The sequence below is a fragment of the Camelina sativa genome, chromosome 3, assembly GCF_030686135.1.
Source record: "Camelina sativa cultivar CO46 ecotype springtype chromosome 3, ASM3068613v1".
Classification (NCBI taxonomy): Eukaryota; Viridiplantae; Streptophyta; class Magnoliopsida; order Brassicales; family Brassicaceae; genus Camelina; species Camelina sativa.
This window is the reverse complement of record NC_141882.1, coordinates 15,065,810-15,080,834: the sequence shown is the minus strand read 5'-3', so window position 1 is coordinate 15,080,834 and position 15,025 is coordinate 15,065,810. Positions and strand designations below refer to the sequence as shown.

At 32.5% G+C, this 15,025-nt stretch overlaps 2 protein-coding genes across 2 annotated transcripts; one reads left to right on the top strand and one right to left on the bottom strand.

The window, feature by feature from the left end:
• Positions 1-389: 389 nt before the first annotated feature.
• LOC104777302 (uncharacterized protein At3g28850-like) lies at positions 390-1,937 on the top strand. The gene has a single exon (XM_010501522.3). It carries the CDS (start codon positions 679-681, stop codon positions 1,684-1,686), a length of 1,008 nt encoding a protein of 335 aa, XP_010499824.2. The 5' UTR covers positions 390-678; the 3' UTR covers positions 1,687-1,937.
• An 8,583-nt stretch (positions 1,938-10,520) lies between these two features.
• Positions 10,521-12,534, bottom strand: LOC104777301 (NAC domain-containing protein 12-like). Its single transcript, XM_087505139.1, has 3 exons — positions 12,142-12,534; positions 11,777-12,042; positions 10,521-11,292 (listed from the first exon to the last, which is right to left on the bottom strand). The coding sequence occupies exons 1-3, from the start codon at positions 12,326-12,328 to the stop codon at positions 10,657-10,659; spliced, it is 1,089 nt and encodes a 362-aa protein (XP_087361265.1). The 5' UTR covers positions 12,329-12,534; the 3' UTR covers positions 10,521-10,656.
• Between the last annotated feature and the right edge of the window lie 2,491 nt (positions 12,535-15,025).

Below are 15,025 nucleotides of genomic sequence, written 5' to 3'. Positions count from 1 at the left end.
CACTTTAACATCTATATAAATTAGAATCTTCCCAACCATGGTACCTCAACGTTTTAGGATATATTGCAACCAAAAAAAAAAAAAAAAAAAGTTGCTCTTGCTCTGGTCAAAACCTAAACAAGCAATTGGTTGTTCTTCTTTACCATAACTATCAATCATGAACTTGTTGACTTTGGTTTGTTCAAAAAAAAAAAAAAAAAAAAAAGAACTTGTTGACTTTGGTTTAACTCCTAATGTCTAACCTCATTCTAACGAAATATATTAAAAATGACCTACTGATTCCTTTTACTCTAACCAAATTTGTTTGTTTTGGATTCTTAATCCTAAGTCAAAGAGTAAGCTTTTGTAAACTATTAATCAAACAAAAAAAGAATATCTCAAACTGTTTCGTTAAGATTTAAGAACTAAACACTGTGTAGACACACAAACTGTTTCATATTCAACGAATAATATAGACATTAAAATCACAACGAAAGAGCCACGTGCATTGTCACGTCCCCAACTTTGTAATTTTTATAAACAAAAAAGTTTGTTTTGTTTTGTTATTTTTTGTCTTCTTATCTGAAAAAAAAAACTCATTTCTCACTTCTTCTCATCACCACCGTCTCTCTCACTCAATCTCTGTGTGCTTTTTTAATTTCCTCGGACGACGTCGAGAGATCCTCGAAATCTCCGGCGATGGGTGGTTGCGTCTCCTCCAATTTCTTAAATCCGACAGATGAAAACTTCTCTTCTCAGATCAACGCTTCAACCTTAAGCCACCATTTCGTCAAGCTAACTTCAACCACTTATGGTCTTCTCAATCTCGACTCTTCTTCACCTTCTCTTCCTCCGCCTCCTTCCTCCTCCGCTACCTCCGCTATATCTCCGATGACTCCGCCTGAGAGGTTTACTATCGACGGTAAGGAGACGATGGTTGGTAAGTCTGAGCCGACGACGACGGAGGTTATTAGCTTCTGGGAGCTAATGTCAGGTCTCGACGGCGGCGATACTTGCCGATTCTCTCCTATTCCGGCGAAATGTAATGTCTCCGATGGTGGTGGTCGAGTGATGATGGTGAACAAAGAGAACTCCGATCCTAATTTGAAGAACCCTAGAGATCTGAAGAGCGATTACGAGGTTTTGAAACCGTTAGATCCGAAATCAGCGGAGGAAACCGAGAGACTCTGTGACGGCGTTGAGGATCGTGTTGTGATTTACACGACGTCGTTGCGGGGAGTGCGGCGGACGTTTGAGGCGTGTAACGCCGTGAGAGCTGCGATTGAGAGCTTTGGTGTGGTGGTATGTGAGAAAGATGTGTCTATGGATAGAGGATTCAGAGAAGAGCTTTCGAATCTAATGGCTCGGGAAAGAAGAGACAACGGCGGCGGTGGTGATGATTCGTCGACGGCGGCGGTGGTGGTGTTGCCGCCGAGGGTTTTTGTGAAAGGGAAGTACATTGGTGGAGCAGAGGAAGTGATGAGTTTGGTGGAAGAAGGTTTGCTTGGAGATTTGCTAAGAGGGATTCCGAGGAAGAAAGATCGGTGTGGAGGCGGTTGCGGTGGCTGCGGTGGGTTAGCGTTTTTGCCGTGTTCGGAGTGTAATGGGAGCTGTAAAGTGGTGGAAGGATGGGGAAGTGAAGCTGTAGTGGTCAAGTGTATGGAGTGTAATGAGAATGGTCTTGTTCGTTGTCCCATTTGCAGCTAAAAGACACTGATCTCACTAGTAATAATTTGGGAGTTACATCTAAAAAATTGTAAGATAAAATGTTTTTTTTCTTTCTAGTTTCTTTCTTTTTTAGAGTTCTCTGTGTTTCAAGATTATATATATGCTTTGATAGAAGAAGGAGGCAAATGATCTTTGGTTATTATGGTCGAGATACTCTAGTCTTTGTTTGATGGTGGTTAGTTACAAACATTACATAAATATCCAATACAAAGCCTTTTGTGTTTCTCAGAGTTCTTTCTCTAATAGTTTGGATTGAGATTGGCCACATTATAGGTGAGGTCACCATGTGTTTGGGGACTTGAAATCTACTTGGTTGTAAGATGTTTTTGACTTTGCCAAACTTCATTTATATGCTTTGTTAGCATTTTGCAAGATGTTTTGTTCATGAGTAATTCGTTCGCAGTGTTTTGGTTAAAGAGCTAAACGACACATTGCACAGTACTAAGTAGCTCACAGACCATATAAGATTTCCACTTGAGTTTAAAACTCTAATCAACTTGTACAAAAAGGCTAATTGAATGTGTAATGATTGTTTGGCAACATGTTTCCTTAAATATACGTGCAACATGTTTAGAACCACAAGAAGGTAGGTTCGATATATATTGGATTGAGTTTACTTTAATTGTGTTTAATTTATTAAACAATTGTGAAACACTCATGTGATCGTTGCTGTCTTTGGATAAATTTGTTACATTGAATTGAATGAGATAAATGATATGGGCGTAATAGCAAACGGAGCAGGGTCGATCTAGTCTTAATGAGACTATCGAACAAAGGATAAATGCTAAGTAAAAGCCGTTTACAATTACAGACAGATAATTATGACTGTGTATGAAGGTTATTATTGCATGAAAAGTATCCCAAGAATTACATGTAGCATGAATTTGGTGGAGTATGTATGATCAATCCCTTGCTATAAGAATTTGAGTAAGACCGAGCAGACGCTTGCAGCCAGATTGAAATTGGGTGAACTTGATTATGAGCTATCTAGTCAATACTTAAGTAATATTCATGATTTGATTGAGGAAACATGAATGGCGTGACTGATTGGTCGATGCGTGTTGTTTGAGAGCGTGATAATGACTAATGTGGATGTGAATGTGAAAGAGACGAGTACGTAACAAAGATGAAAGGAATCCGTGAGCATTTTGGGTTTTGGCTATTATATACAGTACGCAACTATTTAACTAAAGTTAGAAAATGTGACGATGTAACTAAGGATCAAAGATGGTAGGAATTCATGAGCATTTATGCATCGGCTAAACTTTTGTAGATTGCTATGACGAAACCTCTCTTTTGTTGATATACAATTTCACGACTGGTCTCTTCTTTCGAAATCGGAGTTGGAATTGTTCATTGATGACATGTAAAGATGCATCTTGGGTTTAGTTTTTGTTTATTTATCTTAAATTGATTTTAAACAAATAATTGGCTTAAGACTTAAGACAATCCTTTAACAGAAAGGAATCTAAAAACCTCATCCCGACCTAGACCATGAATGGAGTGTTATACAAAGTCCTAGAAATTAAGGAGTAATCTATGAGTGTGAAAAACTTCGTAAGAAGATGATAAGGTGAGGAGGACTTTTTATGAGGTGTCTATGTAAGAAGTAAATATAAAATTTCACTGATAATATTTTTAAATTTTATTAATTTACACATATTTTTATATTTAATTTGGTATATGTTTAAATTTGATTTCAATCTTACACATTTCATTTTGCAATACAATTTAATTATCTGTTTCATCAAAATAAATTAGATTTTAAGTTTAGGCAATTCATATTAATGGATAAAAGCTAAAACTTTATATCAAAAATAATATGTTTATCATATCAAATCTATATCTTAGTTAATATTATAATAACTAAAAATAACAAAACATAATTAGTAAATAAAATAAAAATCCACAAATGTTTTTTGAAAAACCAACATTGATCAATATACTTTACTCTTGTCATGATCATGTTAATGACTAATTTTGAAACTAAACTTTATATAATAAGATACGTTGTACCATACAAATTTTTAATATGTATGATATGTAAATATTAATATTGTCGCTATAACATCTCTTATTACTTTACAAAATAAATAAAAAAAAATTTTAAACCAAGAAAATTAAAGAAAAAAAATGTTATCTTAGAAAAAAATTTGTCTAGGAAATTAAATCAATCGTAAAATAAAATACACAAACAATGTCATTAGTTACATGTTTTAATTTGAAATAAAGTAAATATATATGCATTATTTATAACTTCTATTTTCTCATCATAAATAAAATTTTAATACTATATACATTGAATATAGTGACGTTTTTTTTTCAACCTAACATTAATTAAAATAAAACTCCTAGATTGGTTGCCCAAACCGGAGTAAAGTTGTTTACATAAATCGTTTATGACAAAAAAAATTTAGAAGAACGAGTTAAACAATGAATCTTCACATTGGACGTCCTTGGGATATTGGAAATGGTAAAATGAGGCAATGAGGCACTAAGTATCTGGAACTCATCAAGAAGCTTAGAGAAAACCGGCTAATCTTCCAGAGCTTGCATCATCGCTAGTAACTCTGCAGAATCCGTCTCAAACCTCCGACAATCAATTCCTCTGGAAAGGATACACTCCATCATTGCCCATTATAATGCTTCTAGCTCCGAATGGAGTGGGGATGCACTGCGACATTGGCATTTGGAACCTATAACTAAAATCTGATTCTCATCATCGTCACACCACCATCCTAAACCTGAATTAGGTTTCGTAGCTTTCCACTTTCCACGAACCATCAACTTCACAATGAATAACCTGACAATGAATATACTGACGTTTTTATGTTTAGTATAACACGGATAATACGGATAATGATGTAGTAGATAAAATAATGTAAAAATAGTTAAATATCTTTGAGTAAGATAAACATCACGACGAAAAAACCTAAGACAAAATTGTCTAAACATTTAAATATAAGTTGACTTTAACAAAAGAAAATCGAATCTAAAAATTATTCTTTATTAATCTATTAAACTTTCATTAAGATAATAAATACTATTGTATTTCCTAACATTACTAGTTCTAATGTAAGTTGTGAAGTCTTAAAATATGTGGTTCGTCAATTGTCACCAAGATATGTGGTGAATATTTGTCGGCATAACCTAAAATTTGAGATAGTTTTTACAGATAATGTAGGCATATATAGGACCTTTTTCTAGTATCAGAAAGTTTGAAAACTATGTGACAACTAGTTTTTGGTAATTATGAGACATGACTTGCCATCTATATTCGTATCTTATGAGTTCCCATTGTTTCATTTTTTTTTTCTTAAATCAGAGACAGAATTATGACCCTCAATAAGAAAGTTGTTATGAATAAAAAAAAAAACTTACCGGAAACTCGAAGACTTCTTTACATTTTATATGGTTGCCTTATTTAGTAGTCACTTATTTACTTATCTAGGTTAGTTCATGAAATTATATGATTGATCAAATATTTTGAAAAAGATCAGTATTAATTTAATTGGTCCATTTTCACTAGTTGAATCGGCCTCTTACCACCAACAACGCTCCGTGTCGATTGCATCTCACTGATTCACGTCATGCAACTAGCTAGTGACACTGTTGAATTTGACTCATTCGAACCAGCAAATTGGATCCATATTATCTTGTGCCTACAAGAATTCTCTGTCCATCGTATCAGTCGGCTTATTTCAATTTCTCTTAAAAACTTTATTAATTACGAGCCTCTTATTATCCTACATTCTGCATTTCTGCTACGTATCAGTCGGCTTATTTCAATTTCTCTTAAAAACTTCATTAATTACGAGCCTCTTATTATCCTACATTCTGCATTTCTGCTACGTAAGAACAGTTCTAACATTGTTCTCTTGTAAAATATTTCAAAATTTATAATTAGATAATTAAGTGGTACTAGTAGATGGATTGTCCCATTTGCACTAAGTGTAGCGGTGAGTTTTGTCACATTAGACGTATTGACATTCACGAGAGAAGTGTTATCAGAGGAAACAACAACTTCATTTGGTGTAGCCATGGCCGAGAAAAGGAGAAGCAATGAAAGAGAAAAAAAGAAAAGAAAGAAGAAAGGAGAGAAGCAGCGGCTGTTTTAGACGGAAATTTTTTTTTTTAGGTTTTTGGATCTTTTACAGCTCTGATACCATGGGTTTGATTGGAACCATAGAGCATTAGCATTATGCAGCATAAGCATTAAGGTGCATATGCTCTAAGTAATATAACACATTTAGTTGATTGGTATAGTAGTAGAGTATTAGATATTATATTTATATTAATATATGACATTAATTAAAAAATATAATTTAAATGTGCTTCATTATTAAAATTAATTATCACTCATTGCTATATAATTTTTTAAAAATATATTTTACATCTAATAAATTTAATAAATTGTTATATATGTAAATGTATAATTTAATAATTTTTAATTATATATTTCTAATGTAACACATTAATTACAAATAATTAATATATATTATAATTTTTTTATAAAAGTTTATATCTATATTTGCATTTTTAATTTCAATAAATTTTTAAAATATATATAATATAATAGATTAAACTAAAATAAAACAATAATATATATTATAAAAAATATATCCACATTAATATTTTAATGTATAAAATAAATTATTATATTATTTTAAATAATAACATTAAGTAGTTTCCCATATATTATCTTATAACAAATAAATTTATCTTTTATGAAATCATAATTTTCTATTTTTACAAAATAAATTAATTATTTAAAATGATTTTAATATATATTAATATTTTAGAGTTACATGCTTGGGAAATGCTTCGAATCAGAGCATACAGGAAGAGAGCATATGAGAGCATCTGCAGCTTCTAAATGCTCCCTTATATGCTCTCCAAATAAATGTTGATTGGATGATAAAATTAAAAAAACTTCTTCATATGCTCTTCCAATCAAGGTCCATGTAGAGAATGATGAATGATATATTTAGGTTAATGTCTAAAGAGTATATATACATCTCAGTAATAGGGTTTTTCCTAATATTAATTACACATATATTCTTATTATACATAACTTCTAATACACATCTCAGTAAGAAATCTAGAATTTCAAACGGAAATGAAAAGATAAAACAGTTGCACTTGCACCAAAAGTTGAATCAATTATAACGAAGCGAGAATCTTATTATGCTGTCGTTAATTATTTGGTACACTTTTACTTAATTAGATGTAAGTCAAAAAAAATATCACTTCATTTATCATACGTCAAAATGACAATGATACTTTATCGAGATAAAATTCCCTTGTCATACGTGACTTTTGTTTTGTTTTTGTTTGTTTTTGTCATCGTCAAACGTGAGCTTTGTTTATACATGAATTTAACAACACTAGGTATAGTCTGATCCTATAATCAAAAGCACACTACGTTTGACATGACACAAAGACTCTAACCCGTCCCGATCCATGTTAAATCCTACAATTCTCAGGAGAAAAGGAAAGATGAATCCGATGAACCATGTTTATGCTCACTTATAAAATCTCTAACACAGATGCAAATTATGTTCTGGAGGCGGAAGATGGTTCATCGAAACCTCAACTAACATATCATCCTCCTCCTAATCAATATATCACAATTCTTCCTACTTTCATATGATTCCAACCGTATTACGAGAAACACTATTATTGTCCAAATTATATATTGGACACATATCATATCTAGGTCGGGTTGTTCCTGTAAACTTAAATTTGGCTAGTTTCGTTTCTTTATCTTACTTAAAACATTAAAAGGTTTTCGAAAGGACTAACCTATTTTTGTCCTCCAAAAGATTTTCATAACCATTATTTGACAGACAGGCACAAATCATGTCGAAAGAACGAGTTATTACCAATAGTCACAGTCTACCTTGGTTAGCTATTCATCAGCGGTTAAGTTATAAACCTTATGTTCACAAGCGATCAATCGCAACTGATGCTCATTTACAACTAACAAATTAAACTATTGTGATATATGTCCAAGATAACTGGATGGACGAGGCAGCCTCGGCCCTCCATCTTAGGTGGTTTAAGAGAAAACTCTCTTACACTTCCTCTTTTCTAGTGATTTTATAATCATTGATGTAATCTCTACTTTCTCATTTTATATTCCAAAACTGTATGACTTAATTGTCATAGCTATGTACATGCATTTAATTTATGCATTTTCAATAGAATACCTCTTTTTTATTTAAAAAACATTATTTTCTGATAGTTTTTAATAACTGTAACATTGGAATACATTATACATACAGCATATATACATTCAAAAAATAATTGAGGAGATCTAAAATATTACAACCGTTTCCGATAGTGTATGCATGTCGGAAATGTATATGTAGACCAAAAAAGAAAAAATGAAAGACGAAAGAAGTTAATTTAGGGGTGTGGAAAAAAAAACTAAATGGAATTGACCTTTATAAACATGCTTACTAGTAACAGTAGTCTAGTAAGCAATCGAAAGAGTCTTTAGTTTCATAAATTTTATGATTATAATTTTTAAAAGTCTTTAATTTTCACGTATTGAACCCCAATACCAAGACATGATTATATAGAACTAGATTTTAACCCGCAGTACACCGCGGGACAATATTTTTACAACAAATAAAAATTAAATTTGAAAAAATTGTATTTGTTTGTTAATTTTGTTTCTTTTGTTTAGTGTCTAAGATTGTATAATTGTATTTTAATTGTTAATTATAAAATTTGATCAGTTGTATACCGTAGACACGCGACAATTATTTAGTTTTATTTATACTAATGCTAGATGAGGACCCGTCCGATCTGCGGGTTTAAAGTTTTATAAATGAAATTAAATTTGTTAAAAATTTTGTTGTATTTTATATATAAATTTTATTTTTGTTATAATACACTGATTTATATCTATTTGCAAATCTTTTATGTATGTTACTATTAAAAGTATATTTTTTATACCTAAATGTACTCTTGTATGTTACAAAAATATTCTTTGCCACCACCTAGAAACTGTCTATATAAACACATTAAGCCAAGTATATTACTTTCACTTCTGCATACTTTTTTAATTACTGAATTTGTTGGCTCAAAAAACATTTTGAATAAAAGATATATTACATAATATATTAATCAATGATGTATCATCATAATAATGTATGACCACCATGGAGAAAACATCGGCTCCGCCTTCATCTCTTATGGAGAGAACCTTATGTCCAACCTCCTCCACCATGGAGAGAACTTTGGCTCCGCCTTTCTCCCTTAGAGAGATAACATTGCGTTCAATCTCCTCCACCTTCCTCCCTTGCGGAGATAACTTTGTGTCAAACCTTCTCTACCATAGGGAGAACCTCGGCTCTGCTCTCCTCCTATGTGGAGAAAATATGTTCACGTCTTTTTGCTATCTTAAAATGGCTTGTTCCGACAACCAATGAAAGTAAAAACAATTTTCTAACTTCACAAAAAATCTTTTGATAGTATTAATGTTAAATTTCTAAATGTATTTGGCTTAATGTGTTTATAGATAACATAGTATACTAATCAATGATGTATCATCACAATAATGTATGACTGCCATGGAAAAAACCTCGGCTCCGCCTTCATCCCTTATGGAGAGAACATTGCATCCAACTTCCTCCATCATGGAGAGAACCTTGGCTCCGTCTTCCTCCCTTGGAGAGATAACCTTGCGTCCAACCTCCTCCACCTTCCTCTGTTGGGTAGATAACCTTGTGTCCAACCTTCTCCACCATAGAGAGAACCTCGGCTCTGCCCTCATCATGTGTGGAGAAAAAATGTTCATGTCTTTTTTGCTATCTCAAAATAGCTTGCTCCGACGACCAATAAACGTCAAAACCTTTTTCAATCGTCACAAAATCTTTTGATAGTAACTAATGCTAAATTTTTTAATGTATTCGTGGAAGTGTCTTTGACACACCATGATGTAGCCTCTGTCTCTGTAACGCTTCAACCGCCACATTGTTTAGTGAGCCCATGTCTACTCTCAGTCCATGGGCCCACCTTCCCAAGTGGGCCATAAATCTATTCCCGGCTTGTGGACCAACCCATATTCGATGGCCGGTTTGTTACGTCTGGAAGTCTTTAAAAACTTGGTTACCGACCTTACAAATCAACAAATGATATTTTCTTGTGTTTTGTCCTCACTCGCACAATTTCGACAATCACTTCCAGAAAGGTCACCCATCATGAAGTTCTCTCAAGACCCTTGACTGAAAAAATAAGTGCATTTTGGTGACGTATGTGACTAAATCAATTCTTTTAAACATTTTCGCAAACCAGGGTGTCAGAGTCTTTGAGCTCCTATGGATCTATCAACAACGATTTATTTTTTTCCAATCTATTTATCTATGTTTGTTGTATGCTTGTGTTTGATTAGCCTATTTATCAATTCATTAGGTTGATGAGCTTCTATTTGTTATCTCCCTTTTGGATTGAATGAATAATGGTAACATTTATGTTTGCAAAAAAAAAAAAGGTTTATGACCAACCAATCAAGGTTGAGAAATTGAAAAAAAAATAATTTGGCATAATTAAAAAAACAATAGAAAATTATAAGCATGCTAATATATGAATCTCAAATCATTCAAAGATTAAAATACAAATTAAAACAATCTAAAAATACTACAATAAAATTTTAAAATACAGTATTGGAAAAATAAGACTTATATATTAATCTTTTTTTTTTGTCAACATATTAATCTTACCTATTCCCAACTGAAATAGGAGAAAATAGTAGAAAAATTTGGTTTAAGAAAACACATGTCAAAATCTTGTGAATGACTAACTTTCAAAACCCAACTTTATATGATAAGATAAGAGACTTTTTTATTATTATTAACAAATTTAGTTTTAATACTATAGAAGTAATATATATATATATATATATTATTTTGTTAATGTATGTATTTTGTATATATATAATCATACAGATAAATGAAGAAGAGGGTCTAAAGACGAAGGAGACGAAGATGACTCCGTGAAACTACTCCAAAGATCGACATTATCAGCATTATTCCAATGAAGATCCCATCGCTGCATCATTGTATCACCATCTTCTTCTTCTTCATCAAAACTCTTACGATCACACGTATGATGACCATTGTTCAATTGCCAAGCCACGAGCCGGTCAAGACTAGCCCAGTTACTGCAAACCGGTCTGCCGGTTATCTTCTCTTTAACGTTAAAGGGATCGAGTTGGTTTGGAGTCATGAAAATTTGGTCGACCTGGCTCTCAGATTTGGGTGTCTCAAGACTTGGGAGTTGCATGAATAAGACATCGTCTTGAAGTTGAGTTTTGGTAGTCGTTTGGCTCTCGGGCATGCAAATGTTAGAACCGGTACGGTTCATGCAGAGAAGAACATGGTCTAAGACGTTGCCGTTTTGAGTGTTGTGAAAGGTGGGCCTCTTCTCTTCCTCCGTGTCGTCAGGGGAAGAAGATAGAGTGATTTTAGGACAATCGTCGATCTTTTGATAGTTCTTCTTCCTGAAAACTCGACATACCACCCAACCTTCTTCGTTATAGCTCATCGGATCTTCGGTTAGGACATCAGAGTAGCCCTGATAAATGGAACAAATTAATCGATCTTATAAAATGCAAAATGAAATGATGAAGACGTAAATGCGACTTTTATTTTGTTTTCTTTCGGAACAATTCGATCTTGTTCGTTCAATACTTGTTGGATGCATAATATAACCCCTTTTTTTTTTTTTTTAATCAACAACCAACCCTTCTTTAACTATTTTAGGCCTTGTACAAACTTTCTATATATTAAATATATTTTAAAAAACATATAAGCTATTACTTAATTTATGCGTAAATATTTTTATAGAGAAAATATTATCTTTAAAATTAGGATCATGTTCGATTACTTTAATTGCACATGCTAAAAGACGGCTCTAGCTAGTACATATTAAATGAATAAAAACCTATTATATAGCATGAAACGAAACTAGCTTATTCTTTGACCTATGGAATCTGTTTCTTCCAACCTAAAATGAATATTGATGATAGCTCATAGCTATATTATATATATACTCTTACATTAGTCATTGGAGTATCGTCGAGGCGATACTCATGCATGATCCAATCGGATTTCTGACCGTGAGGAGCTCTTCCTTTGTAGAACACGAGTGTCTTCCGCAATCCAATCCTTCGGACACAACTACATATGATCTTGTCACGTCCCGTAGCTTTCCAGAATCCAGCAACTGTTGCCCGGTTTGTCCTGGTCCCGGTTGGATACTTTTTGTCTTTGTGGCTGAAGAAGTACCAGTCGTTTTGCGGCGTCGAACCGATTCTACATTCCTCTGCATTTGCATACCAAAATGGTTCAAAATAAAGAACAAAGAAAGAGAGAAAGAGAGATAAAGTTAGTAGAAATTAGTAGGGTTTCTTGTATAAAAAACCTTGAATATCCCAAGGCTCAAGCTTGTTAAGATCAACTTCACGAATCACATCAAGGTCGATCTTTTGAGAGTTAACTTTCTTACGGAGATAATAATGGAGAAGTTCTTCTTCGGTGGGATGGAATCTGAAACCTGGAGGCACTTTTGATTGTCCATTAATCGACAGATTTACCTTAGTATCCGCCATTGATGATGATGGCGATATCTTTTTGTTTTGTTTTGTTTTTGCTCTAGAAGAGTAGAGAAGCTGTATGATTATAAGTGGAAATGGTTACAACTTAGAAACAAGAAAGCAAGCGATGAGATCATTTATAATGGTGGTGGGACTCAACGACACATAGCCCCCAAAAGGGGGAAATTATTATTTAAATAAAGAAGTTTGGAAATTATCATGCGTTAAAGTATCTTTATGGAATTAATATATAATTTAGTAACATATGTCCTATGTTTAAATCGAATTTGATCATACGTAGGTTCTGACGTAAGACATATTTCTTTTGACGTGTCATGTCATGTCATGTGTAATGTATAAAAGGGAAAAATACTATAACGTAGATAAACAGGTTTAGTGGGGGATAAATCTTTGTTTTTCTTGCACTTACTTATTGTAGAATTTGAATTTCATGTGTGTTTGGTCTACTAATAGATGGAAAATATAAAGTATTAGATTCTTATATAAGAAAATGAATGTAAATTATCTTCTATAAACATAATTAAGAAGCTACATTGAAATATTTCCCAACCATTATTATAACTGACGTCGTCTTCTAAAAGTTTATATGTGTTTGGTATGCTCGTCGTTCATTTTCATGTATCAGCAAAAATGCATTACAAACTATTTTAAAATCTATCATTTTCTCTTATCATTTTGTGCCAAGTATTCATCACTTAAATATAATTTATTATATTTCCGTTTTAAAATTTTGTTTTTAAGTGAAGTTTTCAAGTCTATATGCAAAATATTATATGTGTTATTTTTACCATTGTTATTGTGCAGTACGTTTTTTTATTGGTTGAATTAATGTAATTAATAATAGTTTTATGTAAAAAAAAAGTAAATGAAAATTTTCAAATATGTGTACTTAAAATATTATTTAAAATGAAATAGAGCTAGGGAGTATAATTCTATAAGATAATGGGTAACAAAAGAACTCTCGATGTTAATTTATAGTTATAGCCTTATAGGTGTAATTCAGTGACAAAAACGTATATGAAGTCAAAGAAAACAAAACAAGGCGAAGAGAGCAGGGGACATGCTTTTTTCACAAGGTGTGGCACCTTACCTTCATTTCATCATCTATTCACCTCTGCCGAGTGGCCAATTCATGCATGTATATTTCAGTTTTAGCTAGCTATTCACCGTGAACAAGAAATTATAGTCAACCACTTAATTTTTTTCAGACAGTTTTACATAGTAAGTTTGTAGTAATATAGTAGTAATTCTTAGGTTATGGGAATACCAAAAAAATTTGAGGGTAAGGGGAGTCATATTTATGGAGTACAAACCATTTATGATCTATGATGATACTTACATAGGTAAGATAATAAAGGAGAATATAATCTTAAAAGAATAATCCATTTGGTTACCAAGGATCATCATTCTTACATTTGTTCAGTAAGGGAACTCCTTCATATCTAGGACCCTTGTGATCCAAGTCGTTCTCCGGAGAGTTCAAATATCAATTTCGCATGCTACTTTCATTCCTCTAAGTCTTCCATTCAACAACTAATTGAGCATATTATATCATTTTTACTAAGTCTAAGAATTTACCACTCCCTCCTCCATGCGACTAATTCTGACAACCTGACTATTGTGCGGCTAGAACATCGAAGAGTCCTCTAACATAACCATATTGTTATGGCATTACATACACAACGAGCAACAACGTCCGTTTACTATTCTTACAGTCTTCTTAACAATTACCCGAATTCTTTTTCCTGATGTATGACAGAACTGATGACCTTAGAAATTGAAATAGACTAAAAAAAAATGAAGAAAGAAATAGAGAGAATGAAAGTGGGAGTGACAGGTTGGAATATCTACTCCCAACTAAAAAGGTGATGGTTGGATTATGTACACAACATTATTAATTAGCAATATTTTTTATGCAAATGTATATTCATGTTCAACCTTATAACATCAAAATATGTGTATATGTTCAATTACGGACTTAATTATGGGAATTAAGTATAAGGATCTGTAATATGATTTACATGTAGAGGCTAGAGCAATGGCATTTTAATCGTTTTTCTTATTATATACTTATTATATGTTAAAGTTGTTACCCTACAAGCACTGTGCTTATCATTTGTCTGTTGATGGGATCTTTGTGTTTCAACATTAATAATGATGTTTTATTTCCCTAAATTCTATGCTTAATCATGCTTTTGGGTACAAAATTGATGGATTAACTAATACCATATAATCATTAACCACATTTGACCCCCCCCAATATTTTAACTTTTTCATTTCTTTATTGAAATTTTAATTGAGTTGAATGTGAGGTTTCACCTCGTAATTTGTTCCCATACTAATATTGATTCGTCATTTCGTCATTCCCTTTTGTTAAATCATGTCCCATGTTCACATGTATTGTATTAATTGAATATTAGTTTAGAACAAGATTGATTAATTCTCATTGTCGTCACATCTCAAATAAGGTTTAAAGTTTTACACTAAAGTTTGTGGAATATATTTTGGCTGTAGGTAGAAAAAAGAAAAGCTATAGAGATGTAGACCAAAATATGGTGGTGGAAAGATTCCAAAACCACAACCAATCAAACTCATTGTATGTAGTTAGATCGATATATAAATTGGAAGATTAATTTAGGCTATTCGTAGTAAAACGTATGTCTTGTCTTGAAAATTTAACAGGTAACTAAA

Excerpts from the sequence above, each read along its gene's own strand:
- LOC104777302 (XM_010501522.3), top strand. The coding sequence starts at position 679 with ATGGGTGGTTGCGTCTCCTCCAATTTCTTAAATCCGACAGATGAAAAC.
- LOC104777301 (XM_087505139.1), bottom strand. The coding sequence starts at position 12,328 with ATGGCGGATACTAAGGTAAATCTGTCGATTAATGGACAATCAAAAGTG. Across the intron at positions 12,043-12,141 it reads TGAGCCTTGGGATATTCAAG|AGGAATGTAGAATCGGTTCG; the intron begins GTTTTTTATACA and ends ATGCAAATGCAG. Across the intron at positions 11,293-11,776 it reads ACGATACTCCAATGACTAAT|GGCTACTCTGATGTCCTAAC; the intron begins GTAAGAGTATAT and ends TCCATTTATCAG.